Genomic DNA, 25,108 nt, shown 5'->3' on the forward strand with positions numbered 1-25,108 from the left:
TCCTGACCCAAAGCAATGTGATAACACTTCTTTGAACCCTACAATGACTAAGCTATCTCCTTTGCTCAGGGACTTACTTCCCATCATGCCACAGATATTTTGGGTAGCAATGAAGCTCCTCCGTCTCTGGCAGTATTCAGGGTTCCTTCATCGTGTCATTAGCTTCCTCTCCATTTTCACTACTATCAGTAATACAAGTCCAGATGGAGACTCGGGAATACCATTGCACTCAGACGTACAAGGATTCTTCATTGCTGTTTCCTTAACAATTTTGTTTCACTAGTCAGGGTTCTTAGCCCTGAGCTGAACCCCCAAACTGGAAGGACCAGTGATCCACTCTTAGTATGGCCTCTACCCTTTGAACTGTTTGGCAAGGGTGATTGTACCAAGAGCCAATGCCTAAAACCTTGACTACAACCAAGGTAGCTCTGAAGCGTCATTGAGACAGACAAGCCTTCAAACAATGACAAGCTTATGATTCTCTTGGAATCATTTAAGAACAGTTAAAGACGACTCTGGCCTCACCAAATTCCAACATCCTGCAAATGAGTAAATTATCAGCGCTATTGTACCATCATGAGTGGCGGGGTGGATATACATCTCTACCAAAGGAGGTGCAAGGCATTCATTCCCTCCACCAGCCTGCAGGTCACCCTTGGGCAAGGTTTAGCACCTGCTTTGCCCCCAGTCAGGGTCACATGAAGCCATGGGAGTAGGTGATGGAAGGTCGTATGAGCAGTTGGTGCATATCACAAGTCCTGGTTATGCAACCACAGATGCCAGTCAGACAATCTTTGCAGAGTATTGTTAACAGCTAGAGCCATCTGTCTTGTAATAGCACTGCCCAGAAAGCAATGGCAAACCATTTCTGTAGGAAAATTTATCAAGAACAATGATCGTCTTGGAAAGACCATGATGACCTATGTCGTATGATACGGCACATGATGATGATAATGACTGTAGCTTCAGCAGAATGATTATTAAGGACAAATTGTACAGGTCAGATGCCACCCGCCTTGGTTCCAAGGTATTCCACTAACTTATAAGATTTTATGTTTGAACTTATGCAGAGTACCTTTGTGGCCATCCCCCTCAACAGGTATATCACTTTGGAAGCTGTTGGGCAGGGCGGTGGGGGGGGGGGGGGAGAGGAATGCCCACGATTTTTGGCTATTCGCCCTCCCACTTGAGAATGCCGAGGACTCTTAACCCAAGATGTCCCAGACCCTGACACTCAAGAGTCAACATACCATCCGGAATCTTGTTTTCGTACAAAGAACTTCCTTTCTGTTCCCCTGATTAACAAATCCTTTATCACTACAGCTTGCCTCTTCTTCACCCCCTCCCACCTCCTTCTGAATCACAGAACCAGACCCAGTGCCAGAGGCCTGACTGCTGCAACTTTCCTCTGCAATGACATGGGTAGGAACAGTGGAGACTTTCTGCAAAGGGAGTTCAAGGAGTTAGGTGCTAAATTGAAGGATAGGACCTTCAGGGTTGTGACCTCAGGACTGTTACACATGCCATGTGCTAGTGAGGTGAGAAAGAGGGAGATTATACAGTTTAAACACATGGCTAAGGAGTTGGTGTAGGAGGGATGACATAACACTTTTGGATCTTCAGGCTCTCTTCCAGGGAAGGTGGGACCTGTACAGAAGAGAGGGTTTGCATCTGAACTGGAAGGGAACCAGTAACTTAGCGGGAAGGTTTGCTAAAAGTGCATGGTAGAGTTTAAGAAAGAATTGCGGGGAATGGGAACCAGAGTGCCAGAACAGTTAGTGGAGAGGTTGCGGAGGCAGATGTTGGTAAGTTCTCAAAGTCAGGAATCAAAAGGTTGAGCAGGTTGTGACTAGTGTCCTCAGATGCATATATACTTCAAAGCAAATATCGTAGGAAAGGCAAATGCACTCAGGGCATGGATCAACACCCGGAATTATGATATTGTAGCCATTAGTGAGACTTGGTTGCAGGACGGGCAGGCCTGGCAGCTCCATATTCCGGGATTCTTTTGTCTTCGACATGACTGAGCGAGAGGGATTAAGTGGGAGGGGTGGCATTTCTAGTCAGGGAAAATGTCATGGCAGTGCTCCATTTGGAGAACTCGTCTCGTGAGGTGTTATGGGTGGAACTGAGAAATAAAAAAGGTATCACCACATTAATGAGGATATATTTCAGATCACCCAACAGTCCACACAATTTAGAAGAACAAACTTGCAGAGAGATGGCAGACTGTTGCAAGAAACACAAGATTGTTATAGTAGGTGAATACAAGGAAATCTGCAGATGCTGGAAATTCAAGTAACACACCCAAAATGCAAAATGGGTGAGGTCATCCCTTATTTATTTATTTCCCCATTTTCTCTCTCTTTTTTCTCCCTCTGTCCCTCTCACTATAACTCTTTGCCTGCTCTCCATCTTCCTCTGGGCCCCCCTCCCCCTTCCTTTCTCCCTAGGCCTCCCGTCCCTTGATCCTCTCCCTTCTCCAGCCTTGTATCCCTTTTGCCAATCAACTTTCCAGCTCTTAGCTTTATCCGTCCCCCTCCTGTCTTCTCCTATTATTTCGGATCTCCCCCTCCCACTTTCAAATCTCTTACTATCTCCTCTTTCAGTTAGTCCTGACGAAGGGTCTCGGCCCAAAACGTCGACTGTACCTCTTCCAATAGATGCTGCCTGGCCTGCTGAGTTCCACCAGCATTTTGGGTGTGTTGCTATAGTAGGTGAATTGTACTTTCCACATATTGACTGGGACTCCCAGACTGTAAAAGGACTAAATGGGATAGAGTTGTCAAATGTGTTCTGGAAAGCTTCCTTCATCAGTACATAGAGGTCCCAACAAGAAAGTATGCAATACTGTATCTGCTATTAGGGAATGTGACAGGGCAGGTGACAGAAGTTTGCATAGGAGAACACCTTGCATCTAGTGATTACAATGCCATTAGTTTCAAAGTACATATACAAAAAAACAGATCTGGTCCAGTGGTTGAGAATTTAAATTGGAGGAAGGCCAATATTGATGGTTTCAGAAATGATCTGGGAAGTGTGGATTGGGAAAGGCTGTTTTCTGCCAAAGGTGTATTTCATAAGTGGGAAGCCATCAAAAATCATATTTTGAGAGTACACAGCTTATATGTGCCTGTCAGAATAAAAGGTAGAGTTAACGAGTGTAGGGAACCTTGGTTTTCAAAAGATATTGAGACTCGGGTAAGAGAAAAAATGTGGTATGTAGCAGGTATAGGCAAGTAGAAACAAAGGAGGTGCTTGTGGAGTATAGAAATGCAAGAAAACCTTTTAAGAAATTAAGAGGGCTAAAAAAAAAAAGACATGAAGTTGCCCTAGCAGACCAGGTGAAGGAGAATTCTAAGGGATTCGACAGATACATTCAGAGCTAAAGAATTGTAAAGGACAAAATCGGTTCTTTGGAAGATCAGAATAATAATCCATGTGTGCAGCCAAAACAGATAGGGGATATGATAATTTTTTTTGTGTATCTGTATTTACTAAACACATGGACACAGAGTCTATAGAAGTGAGGCAAAGTGGCATCAATGTCATGAAGCCTATACAGATTGCAGAAGAGGTGGTGTCTGATGCCCTGAAAGAAATCAGGGTGGATAAATCCCCAAGGCCTGACAAGGTGTTCCCTCAGACCCTATGGGAGGCAACAGGAAAGGTACTAGTGGATTAGAGGATAGACCATGTTATTCCACTGTTTAAGAACGGCTGTAAACATAAACCAGGAGGCTGGTGAGTCTCTCATCAGTTTTGGCAAAGTTCTGAGGGACCAGATTTATAAGTATTTAGATAGACATGGACTGATGACTGATTAAGGATAGTCAACATGGCTTCATGCATTGTCAGCCATTGCCTAACCAATCTTAAGAGTTTTTCAAGGAAGTTACCAGGAAAGTGGATGAAGGCAAGGCAGTGGATATTGTCTACATGACTTTAGCAAGGTCCCACGAGAGGTTGGTCAGGATGGTTCAGTCGCTCACCATTCAAGATGAGGTAGTAAATTGGATTAGATATTGACTTTTTGGGAGTAGCTGGAGAGAGTTAGTAGATGGCTGCTTCTCTGACTGGATGCCTGTGACTAGTGGTGTGCCGCAGTGTTTGGTGCTGGGTGGGATGTGTCATCTACATCAACAATCTGGATGATAATGTGGTTAACTGGAGCAGCAAATTCGCACATGACAGAGAGATTGGGGGTATAGTGGAAAACTATGAGAGGAATCTGGATCGGCCAGAAAAATGTCAGATGGAATTTAATGCAGACCAGTGCAAGGTGTTGCACTTCAGTTGGACCTGCCATGGTAGGTCTTACACAGTGAACGGTAGGGCACTGGGGTGTGTGACAGAACAAAGGGATCTAGGAATATAGGTCCATAATTCATTGAAAGTGGTATCACAGGTAGATAAAGCTGTAAAGAAAGTTCTTTTTTTGTCATATTAGCCTTCATAAATCAATGTTTTGAGCACAGGAGATGGAATGTTATATTGAAGTTGTACAAGACATTGGTGAGGCCTAATTTGGAGTATTGTGTGCAGGTTTGGTCACCTACCTGCAGGAAAGATGTAAATAAGGTTGAAAGAGTACAGATAAAATTTATAAGGATGTTTCCGGGTCTGGGGGACCTGAGTTATTGAGTTGGAGAATATGAGGGGAAAGTTCTTCACTCAGAGAGTTGTGTGAGTGCGGAACAATCCGCCAGCACAAGTGGTGCACATAAGCGCGATTTACTTTTAAGGCAAACTTTGGATAGATACATATACAGTAAGGGTATGGAGGGCTATGGTCCCAGTGCAGGTCAATGGGAGTAGGCAGTTTAAATGGTTTTAGCATGGACTAGATGGGTTGAAGGGTCTGTTTCTGTGCTGTACTTTTCTATGATGATGAAATCCTATCATTTTACACTAATTGTGTTTTCTTGCAAATGTCAAAGTTTTAAGCAGTTTTGCATTGACTCAGCAGCCAAGAACACAGAAGTACTTTGAAAATGTGTATTCAGGGTACACATCCAAAAGAAATTAATGCTTAATTTTACTTAATGTAAAATGTGATTAAACACATCTGAAGCCCTTAATCACCCATGATTACATTTTTCAAAAACAAAAACATAATTAAAATTTATAAACATCATTCTCGCTGCTCAGTTTCCATGACTAAACATTTGTCAATATTCTTTAATCAGCACACTTCAGAAAATTAACCCAGATAATTGTCCTCATAAATCCAATCTAATAACCTGTAATTAATAGAAAAATAATGTCAATACTTTGTTATTTTATTGTCATTCCATAAAACCATAAGATATAGGAGCAGAAGTACCATTCATTCATGCGCTGATCCAATTCTTCCAGTCATCCCCACTCCCCTGCCTTCTCCCCATGCCCTCTGATGCCCTGGCTGATCAAGAACCTATCTTTGTCTTAAATACACCCAATGACTTGGCCTCCACAGCTGCTCGTGGCAACAAATTCCACAGATTTACCACCCTCTGACTAAAGTAATTTCTCTGCATCTCTGTTCTAAATGGACATCCTTCAATCCTGAAGTTGTGCCCCCTTGTCCTAGAATCTCCTACCATGGGAAATAACTTTGCCATATCTAATCTGTTCAGGCCTTTTAACATTCAGAATGTTTCTATGCGATCTCCCCTCATTCTCCTGAACTCCAGGGAATACAGCCCAAGAACTGCCAGATGTTTCTCATACAGTAAACTTTTCATTCCTGGAATCATTCTTGTGAATCTTCTCTGAACCCTCTTTAATGTCAGTATATCCTTTCTAAAATAAGGAGCCCAAAACTGCACACAATTCTCCAAGTGTGGTCTCACGAGTGCCTTAAAGAGCCTCAACATCACATTCCTGCTCTTACATCCTATACCTCCAGAAATGAATGCCAACATTGCATTTGCCTTCTTCACAACCAACTCAACCTGGAGGTTAACCTTTAGGGTATCCTGCACAAGGGCTCCCATGTCCCTTTGCATCTCTGCATTTTGAATTCTCTCCCCAAATGGGAACTATTAGTCTTCCCATTTATTTCTTCCACCAAAGTGCATGACCATACACTTTCCAACACTGTATTTCATTTGCTACTTCTTTGCCCATTCCTCTAAACTATCTAAGTCTCTCTGCAGACTCTGTTTCCTCAACACTACCCGCTCCTCCACCTATCTCTGTATCATCAGCAAATTTAGCCATAAATCCATTAATACCGTAGTCCAAATCATTGACATACATTGTAAAAAGCAGCGGTCCACTGGTAACCAGCAGCCATGCCGGAATAGGATCCCTTTATTCCCACTCTCTATTTTCTGCCGACCAGCCAATGCTCCATCCATGCGAGTAACTTCCTGTAATTCCATGGGCTCCTATCTTGCTAAGCAGCCTCATGTGCCTTGTCAAAGGCCTTCTGAAAATCCAAGTACACCACATCTACTGCATCTCCTGTCTATCCTGCTTGCAATTTCCTCAAAAAAGTAGGTTTGTCAGGCAGGATTTTCCGTTCAGGAAACCATGCTGGCTTTAGCCTATGTTGTCATCTGCCTCCAGGTACTCCGTAATCTCATCCCTAACAATCAATTCCAACAACTTTGCAATCGCTGATGTCAGGTCAACAGGTCTACAGTTTCCTTTCTACTGCCTCCCACCCTTCTTAAATAGCAGAGTAACATTTGCAATTTTCCAGTCATCCAGTACAATGCTAGAATCTATCGATTCTTGAAAGATCATCGTTAATGCCTCCGCAATCTTCCCAGCTACTTCCTTCAGAACTCCAGGGCGCATTCATCAGATCCAGAAAATTTATCCACCCTCAGACCATTAAGCTTCCTGAGCACCTTCTCAGTTGTAATTTTCACTGCACAAACTTCACTTCCCTGACACTCTTGAATGTCCGGTATACTGCAGACATCTTCCACTTCCATCAGTTCCTCTGCCATCTCTGCATCTCTCATTCAACTGTACACATGTATACATCTAAACAAAACAACCCCTGGGACCAAGGTGTAAAACACAGTACATGTATCACATACAACACAAAATAATATTAACATAACAAAAAATATATTCTGTAGATAAGTTGACATGAAGTATCTATAAAGTAAAGACATCTGTTAGTCTTGCGAGACCATGGACCTGCGCCTGGAAAGTCTTCACTCTCCAGGGCGCAGGCCTGGGCAAGGTTGTATGGAAGACCAGCAGTTGGCCATGCTGCAAGTCTCCCCTCTCCATGACACCAATGTTGTCCAAGGGAAGGGCATTAGGACCCATACAGCTTGGCACCAGTGTCGTCACAGAGCAATGTGTGATTAAGTGCATTGCTTAAGGACACAACACGTTCCCTTGGCTGGGGCTCGAACTCACGACCTTCAGGTAGTTAGTCCAATGCCTTAACCACTTGGCCATGTGCCCACACGAAGTGTCTACAAAACATAGTTAAATATACTGTACAACAGCACAATGCTACTGGCACAGAATAAAAGTGTCCTATGGGATATCAGGATGTTCAAGGTATTCATTAAAGCAGTTGAATCTTTTCTTTTAATAGCCCCTACTGTGCCTCCCGTAGCAGACTTTATATCAATTAGTAAAATAGAAATGTCACCATTCCTTGCTGGAGGAATTTAGCAGATTAGGCAGCATCTATGGAGAGGAGTAAACAGCTAACACTTCATGCCAAGACCCTTCATCAGGACCAAAAATCAACTGTTTGTTCCTCTCCATAGAGGCTGCCTTACCTGATGATTTCCTCCAGCAATTGGTACGTGTTGCACTAGACTTCCAGCATCTGCAGAATCTCCTATTTATGATCCTTAACCAACAAAACAATGAACTGAAGATTAATTTGTCCACATCTGTTACATTAAACAGCTTGGAAGAATATTCATTCATGAATAGGAAAAGAAAAAGTTTTTTTTAAGAAAAAACAAGTAGGTGACAAATGTTGACAGGTTAAACAGTAGCTAAGGAATGAAGTGCATTAAGTGATCAGAATGGAAAAGCTTAATTATCTGAAATTTCTATGTACTTTCCAGAAACAGAAAAATACCAAGTTTTAGTTTGAATTTAAACAAAATCCAAAGCAGCCACAATTCAAACAGTCTCGACTCTTAATGGGTGGTTGAATAATACAACAAAACAAATCAGAGTTTTCTATTATATCTACAAACCTATTCCAATTGATAGGCCCATGTCAACAACAGGAATTCTGCAGATCCTGGAAATTCAAGCAACACACATCAAAGTTGCTGGTGAACGCAGCAGACCAGGCAGCATCTCTAGGAAGAGGTACAGTCAACGTTTCAGGCCGAGACCCTTCATCAGGATTCGTCAGGACCCTGACGAAGGGTCTCGGCCTGAAACGTCGACTGTACCTCTTCCTAGAGATGCTGCCTGGCCTGCTGCATTCACGAGCAACTTTGATGTGTGTTCATAGGCCCATGTCAATTTCTTTGATTCATAGCTTTACAGAATTATACAGAACACCTGAACCCAGTTCATCCATGCCGACCAAAATGCCTATCCATACTAATCCTAATTGACCAAATCTGGCCTGTATCCTTCTAAAACCTTTTCAATCCTTCCACATGTCCAAATGTCTATTAAACAGTATAATTGGTCCTACTTTTATCACCTCCACTGGCAGTTTGTTTCATTAAGCCATCACCCTGTGTGACAAATGTACCCCTAAGATCCCTTTTAATCCATCCCCTCTTATTCTTGAACCTATGCCCTGCAGTTTAAGCCTTCCCCAAACCAGGATGGTGCCCCAGAAGTAGGTTCTATATTTAGTTAGAAGTTTGAAATTTGGTATGTCACCAAAGACGCTCACAAATTTCTACAGATTTACTGTGGACGGCATTCTAACTGGCAGCATCACTGTTTGATATGTGGTGGGGGGGGGGGGGGCGGGAGAGACTACTGCCAAGGATCAAAATAAATTGCAGAGAGTTGTAAACTTAAGTCATCTCCATCGTGGGCACTAGCCTCCATAGCAGCCAGGACATCTACAAAGAGTGATGTCTCAAAAAGGCCGCACTCATCATTAAGGACCCCCATCACCGAGGACATACTCTAGTCTCATTGCTACCATCAGGAAGGAGGTACAAGAGCCTGAAGGCACACACTCAACAATCCTGGAACAGCTTCTTCCCCTCTGCCATCTAATTTCCAAATGGACATTGAACTCATGAACACTATTTTTCCTCTCTTTTTGCACTTCCTATTTAAATTCAAAAATCAAGTTTAATTATCATACACAGTTACAGCCAAATGAAATAGTGTTCCTCTAGGGCCAAGTTACAAAACATGCACAGCACATTCAAAAAAGTGAGGGGAAAAAAAAATCAGTCACGCAAAAACACACATACTGTATCTAGTCCAAGACCCGACATGCCGCGCAAATTGATGGTACGGTACCCAGCAATCAAGTCTGTCACTGATATACATTATACATACTGTATATCTTCCATAATAGTTTTTTTCTCTATTACTTTGTATTATATCGCTGTCGCAAAGACAACAAATTTCGTAATATCACTAACATATATTAAGCCTGATTCTGAAAAAGCCAATAAATCGCTACAAGGTCATTACCCAGCTTCTTTGCACGAGGGGAAACATTTCAAGCCTATCCACTTTCCTTGTAATTCAAGCCCTCCAGACCAGGTAACATTCCTGCAAATCTTTTCTGCACCCTGTTTGGCTTAATCACCCATTCTAGGGCATAGCAACCAGAACTGCACAGAATACTCAAGAGCAGCCCAGCCAATAATTTGTAAAACTGTAACTAACTTCCAAACTCAAAATGCCTCAGCTGACAAAGCCTTTTAAATGCTGCACACCTGTATCACTTCTTTCAGGGAATTATGTACTTGCACCCCATTGCTGTTCAGTAACACTCCTCAGGGCCCTGCCATTCACTGTGTGCATCTTTACCAGGTTAACTTTGCACTTGAAGTTAATTTCATCAGCTAAACCCTTGCCCACTTTCTCAGTTGACTTGGATACTGTTGTAACCTTCTTTCTATCCTCACGATCATCAAAATATATGCACAGAAATTCTAATTTTCCTTGTATTAATAATATCTTGAAATGTAAGGAATTATTCCTTCAGAATACTTGATTGATTGGAGAATGTAATAAAGCATTTCTACATTCTCAGTAAATTGAATCAATCAGCTGAGCAAATTACTTACCGGTCAACAAGTTTCTTTGCAAATCCAAAATCTGTAAGTTTTATATGACCATCTTTGTCCAGTAAAATATTCTCAGGTTTTAAATCTCTGTAAACAATATCTTTGGCATGTAGATACTCCATTGCACACACAATCTCTGCAGAGTAAAAAAGTCCAGTACTATTGTTGAAACGCCCCATGTTACGCAAGTAAGAAAACAGTTCACCTCCAGGCACATATTCCATTAGCATATATAAAAAGCATTCATCATGATGTGTCCAGTACCTGTGATTAAAAAAGATCAACAGAAAGGTTAGACTGGAAGAATTATGAGCATTAGACAAAAGTCAAATGATATATTAAATATATATATCTAATATATCAAAAGAGGAAATGAAACTCTCCAAATAGACTAAGGTTGAAATATTCATGTTCAATTTCATCACAGATCACAGGCCTTGAGCAAAATTCAAACAAAAATAACGCATTTCTCTGTAATCCAAAGGATAGGATTTGACACAGCTATGCAGGTCCTCCCCAGGTAATGAACTCCCAACTAATGTACATACAAACGAGCATTTCAGAGACTAAAATAGATGAGATGGCTGGTGTAAGGACCTTCTGCCTTATGTGAACTGTCCATAGCAATATCTGAATGACTGAGTTTATTTCTTATGATTTAACTATGATAGCCTTGGCTGGCTTGCATTTCATACCACTGGAAGCTGAACCCAATCTGTCAAGGACCATGTGGTAGCTGCGCGTACATCAACATCCACACATTTAAAGTCATGAACAGGGACTCTCTGTTAAGGGAATCAGCCATAACATCCTAGATTAAGTCCTGTGGGAATCAGCAAGTGGCAAAGGGGGCTGGATTGTGTCTGTATTGGCCTCTACAGCCAACTGAAATCCCACAAACAGACAATCCATTAGGAGAAAGTCATACTTTTTGACTTGAGCGATCAAACTGCTAGTACGTACTACCCTTGGTTGGCTGATGTTTTTATTTAACTATATTGCCAGGTGGCTGCACTTCCAACTTGCAAACTATTCGGGTTACACCACAACCTGGTGTTGGCCAGAGGAAAAAAAAACTACAGATCAGTGAACAGTAATGAGGCAAGGGTGGTGGAAATGGGTAAAGCAAAAGTCTTTGTGCTTGCCATGTAATGGTAGGAATGAAGGTGGCTGTTTTGTGAACTGTTTGGCGAATTGATTCTTGCTCTGGGATAATTTAAATCACAGCAGTTGAACATGGATTAAGGAATAATCCATGGATTAAGGAGCTAAAGATCTGCTGAACATGAGAAGCCCGTTCTCAGATAAAAAGCTGTTTATCACGTAAAATGGCAAGTTTGCAGAAGGGACAGCTTGTGATCTGGTTGTCTGGGTCCATGTTCGTGTGATTCCAGTTAGACTGGTTTGAGCCAGTCTGAGCTGAACAGAACAAAAAGAAATCACCTAAGGCATAAAGCTGAAAGGAGACCCATAAAGCAATACTGCATGTAGCCCTCTGCATCCAGTCAGAAGCAGACACAGGTCAGTCTGATGACCTCAAGCCAATGAAACTGAAGCAGAGACTGATCTGCTAAGGGAAGGATTAAGAATGAAGGATTGTGGGAGCTCAGGCAGTGAAAACTGTCCAGAGACCAACCATAATGGCTGCAAGGACCCCAGGTCGGACGTGTGGAGATCACATTGAAACTGCAAGGAATACCTGCCCAGTGTAGACCCTTTTACCCCAGATATTACCTTTTCTCTTCTTTGAATGTTCTTGGAGGATCAGGGAAACCTAATTACAACACCTGCACACAGCTATTCAGTTGTGCAAATTTCTGTGCTTGTGAACTGAGACAAACACCTGTCAGTAAATACAGATTTTCTCATGCCTAACTGATCATTATTGGGGGTTAATCCTTGTAACACTAGGGAGGACCTGTGGCCAGTACCAAAGGTACAGGTATGCTGTTACACAACAGCATGTGACTGGAAACCACAGAGTAAACTTAATCCTCAGAATCATAATGCAGAAGTCCAGAGATTTTAAATAAAATTCATGTGCACTGAAAAGAAATAAGAATTTAGCTTGCACTCCTAGTATGCTGTTTAGTAGATTAAGTACTTTTATTATTTTATTTAGAAATAGAACATGGAACAGGCCCTTTTGACCCAAAGGGTCACACTGCCCAGCAACCCACCTATTTAACCCAAACCTAATCACAGGACAATTTACAATGACCAATTAACCTACTAACTGGTACATCTTTGGACTGTGGGAGGAAACCAGAGCACCTGGAGAAAATTCATGCAGTTCATGGGGAGGACATACAAACCCATTACAGACAGCGCTGGAATTGAACTCTGAATTCCAGATTGCCCCAAGCTGTAATGGCATTACACCATCGTATTGCATACTTTGTGCCATAGTATGTATGAACTGCAGTCAATCAATTAATGCATTGCATAATAATTAAACATTTTGCATTTTTATGTATGGTACTGTACCATCGGATACTGAAGTAAGAGTTCAGAGCCCAAATTCAGCTTAGTTTTATTGAAACTCTGCAATCTACATCAAGCAATTTGAAAAAGAAAATACCATTTTAACAATATGTATACTGAAGCGCAACATTTAAATATGCAAAACCATGAAGCTTACTTACAGTTTTATAAGAAATGGATGATGAATTTCTGTTAATATGCTTTTTTCATTGTGTACATGTTGTTCCTGTTTAAGGCGAATTACATCAGGAATGCTCATCACTTTCAAAGCACGATATTCTCTTGTCTTTTTGTCTTTGACCAACAGAACTCGACCAAAGGTTCCAGTCCCTATAAAACAGCACAAAAGTGATCAGTCACAAAAAATATATTGACACAGATCATGTTACTTGAACTTGCCAGATTTTTAAATTCCATAGCCTTCAAAAAATGCAGCAAAATTTTTTTTTAAAGATTTCTCTGTAGTTACTTCAAGTTAGACAGTTTTTCTAACATTCAGAAGCCTTGCATTCCCTTTAAAAGCACACAAAGTGTAGCTATGTGTTAAAACAACGAAGTCTGGGATTGATTATTTTCAGTGTTAGGTTACTCAACAGTATTTGTAACAGAACATTAAAAACTTTGGAAAATTCCACACAAGGTACAATGCAGTGGAGGACTACCAATGCCATATAGAACATTGAGCACAGAGCAGAAACTACACAGGATGGGCCCTTTGGCCCACAATGTTGTGCAGACCAATATGAACCTATTCCATGACTATTCTAATCCTTTCCTCCTACACCACCCATAATCATCCATTTCTAATTTACAGTTACCCATCAGTTATAGGCCCTTCTGGCCCAATGGGTTTGAGCTATACAATCACACTCATGTGACCAATTAACCTACTAACTCATATAGCTTTGGAAAGTGGGAGGAAACTGGAGCACCTGGAAAAAAAACCCCACATGGTCACTGGAACTGCTGCAATTGTCACTTGCATTTAACTTTCAGGCATCCAATAATAATAATTTTTTTTTTAAAAATCACACTCAAATCTATAAAGTCATAAAATTAGTAAGCAGTCTCTATTCGGGATATTCTGTTTCTGACAACAAAACCCAGCCCAAATTACAAAAGATTTGGACTGTGAAGAAGGTCGTCAAAGTCATTTATAAATATGGGCAGAGAAATGGCTGATAAGAGTTTAATCCGGGCAAGTGCAAGGTGGTGTACTTTGAGGGGTCTAATTTAAGGGCAAAGTGTGTACTGATCCTTAATAGCATTAATGTACAGAGGAACCTTGGGTCCATATCACCCTGAAAGCAAACACAAATAGATGGAGAGGCAAAGAGGGATATGACATGCTTGCCTTCATTTTCAGGGACATAGAGTACAATGGTCAGAAAGCCATGATGCAGTTACATAAAGTTTGGAATATTTAGAGCCAAGGATTTATAAGGCATTGGTCAGACCACACTAATTTCAGAGAGCATTTTTGGTACCTTATCTCAGAAAGGACGTGCTGGCATTGGGCACTGTAGAGAAGGTTCACAAGAATGATCCCAGGAAAAAGAGGGTTAACAGGCGAGGAGCATTTGATTGCTCTGGGCCTGTACTCGCTGGAGTTCAGAATAAAAGGGGATTTCATTGAAACCTATGGAATATTGAAAGACTAGATAGAATGGACATGGAGAGGACTTTTCCTATAGTGGGGGAGTCTATAACGAGAAGGCACAGCCTCGGAATAGAAGGATTTTTGAAATTTGAGAAGGAGAAACTAAATTCCAGTGTGTTGGTATTTCAGTGGAATAAAGGAAATTACAATGGCATGAGAGAGGAGCTGGCCAAAGTTGACTGGAAAGGGACACTAGCAGAAATAAATTGGCAGACTATTATTTAGATGGGGAGAAATTATTTCCCATGGTAGGGGAGTCTAGGACAAAGGGCACAACTTCAGGATTGAAGGACGTCCATTTAGAATTGAGATGCGGAGAAATTACTTTAGTCAGAGGGTGGCAAATGTGTGGAATTTGTTGCCAGAAGCGGCTGTGGAGGCCATTATCATTGGGTGCATTTAAGGCAGAGATAGATAGGCTCTTGATTAGCCAGGGCATAGGGAGAAGGCAGGGGAGTGGGGATGACTGGGAGAAATGGGTCAGCCCATGATTGAATAGTGGAGCAGACTCGATGGGCCGAATAGCCTACTTCTGCTCCTATACCTTACGGTCTTATAGATATCCTTTTAGATGAGGTATTTCTTTAGCCAGAGGTTGACAGATCTGTGGAATTCCTTGCCACAGACCACTGTGGAGGCCAAGTTGTTAGGTATATTTAAAGCAGGCATTAATAGGGACATCAAAGGTTACAGGGAGAATTCAGTTGAGAAGGATAATAAATCAGTCATGGTGGAGTGGTGGAGCAGACTTGATGAACCAAATGGCCTAATTCTGCTCCTATGTCTTATAGTGCGCAATTCTGGTCTTCCCATTACAGGAAAGATGTAGAGGAAATGGAGTGTTGTATCAGGATATTGCTTGATTTGCAGTTATTACTTATAAGGAGAGGTAGACGAACTTGGATTGCTTTCTCTGCTCCGGAGGCTGGAAGATACCCGATAGAAGTTTAAGATTATGAGAGGCCAAGATAGGATAGACAGCCCAAATCTTTCTCCAAGTATAGAAATGTTGAACACTAGAGGACATAACTTTAAAATGAGAGTGTGAAAGTTTACAGGGAGGTGCTGAGAAAGTTTTTTTTTAAATTTTTTCCACACAGAGAGTAGTTGTTGATTGGAATAGGCTACCTGGGGTAGTGGTCAATGTTCCCTTTAATTCGTAATGAAGAGTGTGTGCAAAAATCTTGTGCTGTGCAATTTTTTGCCCTGTGACAACCAAATGTGTGCACTGAATAATTTATTCAATAAAAACAGTATAAATAAGACCATTCTAAAATCTGCAGACAAATCATCGCAAACTCCACATTATCAACATCGTCGACATCAGAAACCAGAAAAGGAAATGTGTTCTGTGAACAATCGTGAAATATACTTTACATGCCAATGAGGTAGAGAGTAAGGACCTTTTGTGCGCAGTTTAAATTCCTTTGTGTGCTCATAGCAAAAGATGTGTGTGGACTCACACACCTTAGAGAGAAGCAGAAAGTCCTTTAGGATAGGCACATAAATATGCAGAGAATTTAAGGATATGGGCCATGTGAAAGCAGGAGGGTTAGTTCAATATGGAATCATGCTCGGCACAGCCAAAAGGTCATTACCTGGGCTGCACTGTTCTATGTTCTAAAATTATCATGCTGTACCAGCCACTGTATCCTACACCAAATTCCTAATTACACTCTTTTGGCTCTGCTGGGAAAGCCATATTGTTTGAATGCCTATCACAATGCTCCCAATTCCAAGCTCTATGAAAGGAACAAATTACTAGAGGAAGACTGAAGGATGTTCTCAAATATTCTTTGGAAAAAAATGTAATATCTTCAATGATCCTTGGTGAACTTAGCTTATGACCGCGTAAAGAGGACAAAAGGCATTCAGGGTGGGAGAGAGAAAATTGAGTTTGTGATTTGGAAGCACATGGAAGATCACCAACCCACCCATGGGGTACCTCTTGACCCATCAGTAGAAGAGTTTATAGATCCCTATGGTCTTATCCATTACCCCAGAATGAAGAGAACTAGAGTGGAAGCAAGTCATCCTAGATCCACAAAAAGGGAAGGAGTGAAATAAAGATGGGACTTAAATAAGCAGCACATACAAAATGCTGGAGAAACTCATCAAGCAGCTTCTGCAAAGAGGAATAAACAGTCAACATTTCAGGCCGAGATACATAAGCATTTTCTTTAATGTTACCTGACAGCTTGTGCTTTATTTTCTGATTGCAATCACATACAAATACCATAACAAACGCATTTCATGATTGCTGCCAATGTGACAGCCTGGAACTTGTTGGGAAATGTCAGCAGTTATGTGCCAAACTGCTGACACTTTATCAGTGTAAATAATGTCAAATGCAGGATTCTCACACTAGAGGTCGGGAACATGATGGTATTCCTTAGACAGCGATTTCCCATCTGTAGTCTGTTGCTGGAGTCCATGGGGTTCAGCAACAATGAAAACGATTTAAATTCTCCAGATGTCACGTTGCAGAATCTGCCAACTGAACATGCCCCAGGTAGAATGAGTGAAAGAACAAGACTAGTCATTGAAATGGTGGCAAATATATGAAAAGAACCCAAGTAAAAGACAGTTTGAATTTTGCTTCAGTGCTTTTATTGCTTTAGACATATTTAGCAAATCAATTTTATTTAATTTCAGAAACTGTCTGAGAGTATTTGGGGACATTCAACAGCATTAAGACTCTCCAAAGTTACAGAAAACAGATTAAGCGGGAAACATGAATAAGTATTTGACAGCCAGAATGGACACAGTGGAAAATAACAAAAGTTAATGTTTCTTGAATATCTGAAAATGTCCTACTGTATTGCAGTTCCAGAAGCAGCAGGTTCATTTTCTAAACACTACAAAAGGGCATGCTTTTAAGAGTTGATTAATTACAAATACTTTTTCCAATGTCTGAATAGGGATGGATGGGCTCGTGATCAGTGGGGAAAAAAAACATATTCTCATGGGCTTTTTATATGGGTACAAGATTCCCCAATCTTCTAAAGTGCGTGCAAATCATGTGCTCTTCTTGTATATAACAATGTAACACCTAAAAACGGCAGGAAACTCCCAATTTAAATATGGCTTGATACAAAAATATCTCAGGAATTTTAACAATCTCTATCAGTTCAAACTGAATACATGAAATGATACAGACACAAAGTATTCTGCAGATGCTGGAAATCCACAGCAACATACACAAAACGTTGGAGGAACTATGGAGAGGAATACAGTCAGCACTTCAGGCCAAGATTCCGATGAAGGGTCTCAAAACATCGACTGTTTATTCCTCTCAATAGATGCTGCCTGCAGTGCTGAGCCCCTCCAGCATTTTGTGTAAGTATACATCTTTCTTAAAGAAACTAATGAGTACTTGGTCCAGAAATTATTCCGGGATTGAAAGCCTTGTCACATGAGAAGTGTTTGATGGCTCTGGGGTTCTACACACAGGAATTCAGAAGAATGAAGGGTGACCCCATTGAAACCTATTAAATATTGAAAGGCCTCTATAGAGTGGGTGTGGAGAGGATGTTTCCTATGGTGGGGAAAGGACCCAGTCTCAGAAAAGAAAGGTGTCCTTTTAGAATGAAGATAGGGAGAAATTTCTTTAGCCAGAGTGGTGGAGCTGGAATTCATTGCCACAGGTGACTGAGGAGGCCAAATTATTGGCTACATCAAAGGCAGAGGTTGATAGATTTTTAATTAGTCAGGGCATGAAGGGATATGGGAAGAAGATAGGAGATCGAGTCCGAGGGAAAATTGCTCAGCTATGATGAAATGGCAGAGCAGACAACGGGCCAAATGACCTAATTCTGCTCTTGTATCTTATGGAGTAATGTCTATACTTCAGTCATCTAATCATGGAATATAAAATCATAATACTCAAAAATACTACCAATAATTTACTCAGTATAACAAAGCAATCCCCATGATCTGCTGATTAATGGGCTCATTTACAACAGTGCCAACTTAAAGTGACCTTATTCCAATCTAAAGATTTGAACACAAGCACAATTAGACTGACATTTCAGCACTCATTTAGTACTTGGATGTAATGTTCTATTCATCCTCCTTGGTTTGACAAACTAAATCAAAGTTCCATCAACTTTTTCATGCAAATGCAAAAGATCCCATGACACTGCAGTTGTCCCAGGTGTTTTGGTCAATATTTATACTTGAAATCAACATTCAAAGTTGAAAGTTCAAAGGACATTATCAAAACATGTACACATTATGCAACCTTGAGATTTGTCTCCTTACATATAACGACAAAAAAAACCAAAAAGCCACACAAATAGACCATCAAACAGCCAACGTGCCGAGAGAAGAAAAACAATAAAAGCAAGCAAATAGCATTCAGAACAAAGATGAGTCCTTAGGCATGAAGCCCACAGCAGCTAGAGCTAGGATTGCCAACTTTCTCACTTCCAAATAAGGGACAAAAGTAGCAGTCAAATACGGGACACTTGTGTTTACCCCGAGAAAGACTACCATGACCATGAAGCCTTGCGCAGGCATCTGTGTGAACATGCGTGTACGTGCCGATATTTTTCTACCAATCAGTTTTGGCTTAATCTTCCCGATTCTGCTTTTACTATATGTTAGTGCTATTTTAGGTTTTATGTGTTATTTGGTATGATTTGGTAGGTTATTTTTTGGGGTCTGGGAACGCTCAAAAATTTTTCCCATATAAATTAATGGTAATTGTTTCTTCACTTTACGCCATTTCGGCTTAGGAACGGTTTCATAAGAATGCTCTACCTTAGCGGGGGGAAATATGGGACAAGGGTGGTCCCATTTGGGAGAAACCAATTTAGCCTAATATACGGGATGTCCCAGCTAATACGGGACAGTTGGTAACCTAGATGGAGCAGTCCATTGCCTCATCCTCAATTCAGCGCAAAGCCAAGTAAATATCAAAGAGCAGTGATTGGAACCGGCACAACACCCTACCTCTTCAATCGATCTGGCCCGGTATTTAAATCACCCAAACATCAGGTCATTCCTCACACTAGGATTCTGGCCCTGTTGCATCGATACACTCTGGGCCTAGACTCTGTCACCACATTCCAGCCCGTACTCAATCTTTACTACAATAGATCCACTTATTTATCCCATTGCTATCTGTGGAACACTGCTGCGCACAAATTGGATGCAACATTTCAATTTTATAATCAGTGATTAGATTTAATGAAACACTTCTGAAGCACAAAGGGTTTTTGAATGATTCAAGGTTGTATTAAAGAAACAAAGTCCTTAAATATTGTGTTTAAAAAATGCTGGTGAACGCAGCAGGCCAGGCAGCATCTACAGGAAGAGGTACAGTTGACGTTTCGGGCCGAGATGTCAACTGTACCTCTTCCTATAGATGTTGCCTGGCCTGCTGCATTCATTAGCATTTTTTATGTGTGTTGCTTGAAATTCCAGCATCTGCAGATTTCCTCGTGTTTGCATTTTTAAAATGTTGTGTTTTGTCAGTTACAGCTATTAATAACCTTAAATTCAAAATAGAAAGTATAATTCTGCGCAACACGCACAAAATACTGGAGAAGCCTCAGCAAGTCAAGCAGCGTCTATGGAGGGGAACAAACAGCTGACTTTTTGGGTTGAAGCCCTTCACCACACATTGCTCAAGATTCCCAGCATCTGCAGAATCTCAAGAGTATAATTCTGCATTGTAACACATGTAGAATAAGGAAAGTTTGTCTAACAAACCCATCCGCTCATTTACAGAAGAACATTCAGTTCAAACCTCCCTCAATTTCTGTCTATCTACGTACATATAACAATATTCGTCCTGACGAAGGGTCTGGGCCTGAAACATCGACTGTACCTCTTCCTAGAGATGCTGCCTGGCCTGCTGCGTTCACCAGCAACTTTGATGTGTGTTGCTTGAATTTCCAGCATCTGCAGAATTCCTGTTGTTTACATATACACACACACACACACAATGAATGTAAGTATTAGAAGCATTTACTGCTGTTAATCTATTATCATTATATTCAACCAGCTCTATACCATTGAAATCCCGCAATGAAAAGCATGGCTCTACAGGGAAAAAGTCACAACATACAAATCAAAATATTTCACAAAGTGACTTCTGATGAGGAAAATTATACACAGATTACATATAGCAATATCTTCAAGGTAAGTTTCAAAATAAATATGATCAAAAAACCCAAAGGTAAAATTTTTGGCAATATTAACAAGCATGATAATTTAAGATAACCATAATTAGAAACATAGAAACATAGAAAATAGGTGCAGGAGTAGGCCATTCGGCCCTTCGAGCCTGCACCGCCATTTATTATGATCATGGCTGATCATCCAACTCAGAACCCAGCCTTCCCTCCATACCCCCTGACCCCTGTAGCCACAAGGGCCATATCTAACTTCCTTTTAAACATAGCTAATGAACTGGCCTCAACAGTTTGCTGTGGCAGAGAATTCCACAGATTCACCACTCTCTGTGTGAAGAAGTTTTTCCTAACCTCGGTCCTAAAAGGCTTCCCCTCTATCCTCAAACTGTGACCCCTCGTTCTAGACCTCCCCAACATCGGGAACAATCTTCCCGCATCTAGCCTGTCCAATCCCTTTAGGATCTTATACGTTTCAATCAGATCCCCCCTCAATCTTCTAAATTCCAACGAGTACAAGCCCAGTTCATCCAGTCTTTCTTCATATGAAAGACCTGCCATCCCAGGAATCAATCTGGTGAACCTTCTTTGTACTCCCTCTATGGCAAAGATGTCTTTCCTCAGATTAGGGGACCAAAACTGCACACAATACTCCAGGTGTGGTCTCACCAAGGCCTTGTACAACTGCAGTAGTACCTCCCTGCTCCTGTACTCGAATCCTCTCGCTATAAATGCCAGCATACCTTTCGCCTTTTTCACCGCCTGCTGTACCTGCATGCCCACTTTCAATGACTGGTGTATAATGACACCCAGGTCTCGTTGCACCTCCCCTTTTCCTAATCGGCCACCATTCAGATAATAATCTGTTTTCCTATTTTTGCCACCAAAGTGGATAACTTCACATTTATCCAAATTAAATTGCATCTGCCATGAGTTTGCCCACTCACCCAACCTATCCAAGTCACCCTGCATCCTCTTAGCATCCTCCTCACTGCTAACACTGCCACCCAGCTTTGTGTCATCCGCAAACTTGGAGATGCTGCATTTAATTCCCTCATCCAAGTCATTAATATATATTGTAAACAACTGGGGTCCCAGCACTGAGCCTTGCGGTACCCCACTAGTCACCGCCTGCCATTCTGAAAAGGTCCCGTTTATTCCCACTCTGTGCTTCCTGTCTGCTAACCAATTCTCCACCCACACCAATACCTTACCCCCAATACCGTGTGCTTTAAGTTTGCACACTAATCTCCTATGTGGGACCTTGTCAAAAGCCTTTTGAAAATCCAAATATACCACATCCACTGGTTCTCCCCTATCCACTCTACTAGTTACATCCTCAAAAAATTCTATGAGATTCGTCAGACATGATTTTCCTTTCACAAATCCATGCTGACTTTGTCCGATCATTTCACCGCTTTCCAAATGTGCTGTTATCACATCCTTGATAACTGACTCCAGCAGTTTCCCCACCACCGACGTTAGGCTAACCGGCCTATAATTCCCCGGTTTCTCTCTCCCTCCTTTTTTAAAAAGTGGGGTTACATTAGCCACCCTCCAATCCTCAGGAACTAGTCCAGAATCTAACGAGTTTTGAAAAATTATCACTAATGCATCCACTATTTCTTGGGCCACTTCCTTAAGCACTCTGGGATGCAGACCATCTGGCCCTGGGGATTTATCTGCCTTCAATCCCTTCAATTTACCTAACACCACTTCCCTACTAACATGTATTTCGCTCAGTTCCTCCATCTCACTGGACCCTCTGTCCCTTACTATTTCTGGAAGATTATTTATGTCCTCCTTAGTGAAGACAGAACCAAAGTAATTATTCAATTGGTCTGCCATGTCCTTGCTCCCCATAATCAATTCACCTGTTTCTGTTTGCAGGGGACCTACATTTGTCTTTATCAGTCTTTTCCTTTTTACATATCTATAAAAGCTTTTACAGTCCGTTTTTATGTTCTCTGCCAGTTTTCTCTCATAATCTTTTTTCCCCTTCCTAATTAAGCCCTTTGTCCTCCTCTGCTGAACTCTGAATTTCTCCCAGTCCTCAGGTGAGCCACTTTCTCTGGCTAATTTGTATGCTACTTCTTTGGAATTGATACTATCCCTAATTTCTCTTGTCAGCCACGGGTGCACTACCTTCCTTGATTTATTCTTTTGCCAAACTGGGATGAACAATTGTTGTAGTTCATCCATGCAACCTTTAAATGCCTGCCATTGCATATCCACCGTCAATCCTTGAAGTGTCATTTGCCAGTCTATCTTAGCTAATTCATGTCTCATACCTTCAAAGTTACCCCTCTTTAAGTTCAGAACCTTTGTTTCTGAATTAACTACGTCACTCTCCATGTTAATGAAGAATTCCACCATATTATGGTCACTCTTACCCAAGGGGCCTCTCACGACAAGATCGCTAATTAACCCTTCCTCATTGCTCAAAACCCAGTCCAGAATAGCCTGCTCTCTAGTCGGTTCCTCGACATGTTGGTTCAAAAAACCATCCCGCATACATTCCAAGAAATCCTCTTCCTCAGCACCTTTACCAATTTGGTTCACCCAGTCTACATGTAGATTGAAGTCACCCATTATAACTGCTGTTCCTTTATTGCACACATTTCTAATTTCCTGTTTAATACCATCTCCGACCTCACTACTACTGTTAGGTGGCCTGTACACAACTCCCACCAGCGTCTTCTGCCCCTTAGTGTTACGCAGCTCTACCCATATCGATTCCACATCTTCCCGGCTTATGTCCTTCCTTTCTATTGCGGGAACAAAAGCTGTCAAGGTCTCAGTCTGATTGTCATTTACCCAGGGACATACAAATAACGGCAAATAAGTGACAGTCAAATTCACAAATGAAAGAGCCATTATATAATACATTAGCCATTTGCCAACAGATGAATTTGAGTATTTAAGCATAATAGGCTGTTCACAAAAAAAAAAGGAAATTGCAGTGGTTTGGGGCAAACAAGTAATGGCATACCTAACAATGTAAAAACATTCTTCAAGTATTAGTAAGGAACAGAACCAGCAGACACTTCAACAGACTGAATTGAGAAGAGAAAACCAATATGCATTTGTTAAAGACACATGGTGTCTAATTAACTAAATAATTTTTTGATGAAGTAACAGAAGGAGCTGCTGCTGTTGTTATATACTATTTTCCACAGGTATTTGGTAATGTTCCACATTATCAGCCTGTCACTAAGACACAAGGACATGAAATAGAGGCCTGCAGCAAAATGGAGAGCAAATTGGCTTGCAGCAGTTACTGTAACTCTACTGCAGCACCAGTGATCCGGGTTCAATTCCGCTGCTGTAAGCATTCTGCCCATGAATGCCAGGTTTCCTCCCACATTCCAAAGTACAGGTTAATAGGTTAATAGGTCCCATGAGTGTAATTAGGCAGGGCTGGCTCATTAGGCCAGAAGGGCCTGTTACCATGTTGTATCTCTAAACAGAGGGAGGGAACATCCACTCAGACCATGAGAGGCCTGTGTCAGGCATTGTCATGCCTTACAAGGTGCAGATTGGAACAAAACAAAATAAATGGGCTAAGTGACCAAAAAAAAAATGAAAGGCTGTTTTGTCAAGATCAAAACACTTGTACTATTGCTGGTATTAACAACTCAGGTTCACACTGCTTCCAAATTTCCAGGAGACAAAACTTGGAGATACAGTATACATCAAGAAAGCATTCCAAAGAAATCAGGATAGCTGGAGTAATTAATAGATATATGGCAGATGAAAACTCAGAAATCCAGAGTTATACTTTGGGAGAGGCAAGATCTGGTATACGTACACAATTCATTGAAACTAGCAAGGCAGGCTGACAAAGTACCAAAACAGCAAGTCGAACCCTGGGTTTTATAAACAGAGTACAAGAAAGTCATGACGATAAAGCGACAAAGCAAAATTACAAATGGAGTGTCAATTCTGGCCACTGATCTTCAGCAGTGTTGGATCCGATAAGTTTAATTATTATTTTCTTTGCAATGTAACAATTATCAGCTTGTATTTTACATAGGGGTGTACGGGATGGTTGGTCCTGACTAAATATCAGGAAATGCCAATAGTGATTATATAGCTTCTCCCACCCAAGATAACTCCACTTTCACGTAGGACTTAGGTCCGGGTGCGCCCTGTCTCGCTGAAGGAGCTCTGTCTATGGTGAGTGTTTGGTGCCAAAAAAATAACCAGACCAATGGTGGTGGTGTCACCTAAAATCACTGAAGTCTTCGGCAGCAGGGAGATGGATTCCAAGCTTTGGTGGAGGATTGTCTTTGTACAACAGCAGCAAAGGTTGGGCGACATCTAGTGTATGGTTCCCAACTGGGAACGCCGGTAGAGGTCAAATGCTCTAGACAGACAAGGACTGTGGCAAGAGAAGGCAACAGCAAACCACTGCTGAAATTTCTGCCTAGCCAATCATGGAAAGAAACAAAAGAAGGAAACCACAACAGCGTGAACGGGGTTGATTCTAATCAACAGAACAACAGCTCGCTCGGTAGGGGTAGTCATGTGCTGCAGGTGACACCAGACCGTCATCCAAAGACTGTAAGCAATAAGGAAAGGCTAAGGGTAGCAACATGGAACATCCACACACGTTACCG

General features: G+C 41.4%; 1 protein-coding gene across 3 annotated transcripts in view; it reads right to left on the bottom strand.

Moving 5' to 3' along the window:
- prkx (protein kinase X-linked) overlaps nucleotides 1-25,108 on the bottom strand; it is a 146,398-nt gene that overhangs the window by 83,066 nt on the left and 38,224 nt on the right. For all 3 annotated transcript variants that reach the window (XM_063054611.1, XM_063054610.1, XM_063054612.1), the window contains 2 exons: nucleotides 12,848-13,016; nucleotides 10,203-10,466 (listed from right to left, as the gene is read on the bottom strand). In XM_063054611.1, the coding sequence (XP_062910681.1) occupies nucleotides 10,203-10,466; nucleotides 12,848-13,016 (433 nt within the window). The remainder of the gene's footprint in view (nucleotides 1-10,202; nucleotides 10,467-12,847; nucleotides 13,017-25,108) is intronic.

The sequence above is a fragment of the Mobula hypostoma genome, chromosome 7, assembly GCF_963921235.1.
Source record: "Mobula hypostoma chromosome 7, sMobHyp1.1, whole genome shotgun sequence".
NCBI classification, from domain to species: domain Eukaryota; kingdom Metazoa; phylum Chordata; class Chondrichthyes; order Myliobatiformes; family Myliobatidae; genus Mobula; species Mobula hypostoma.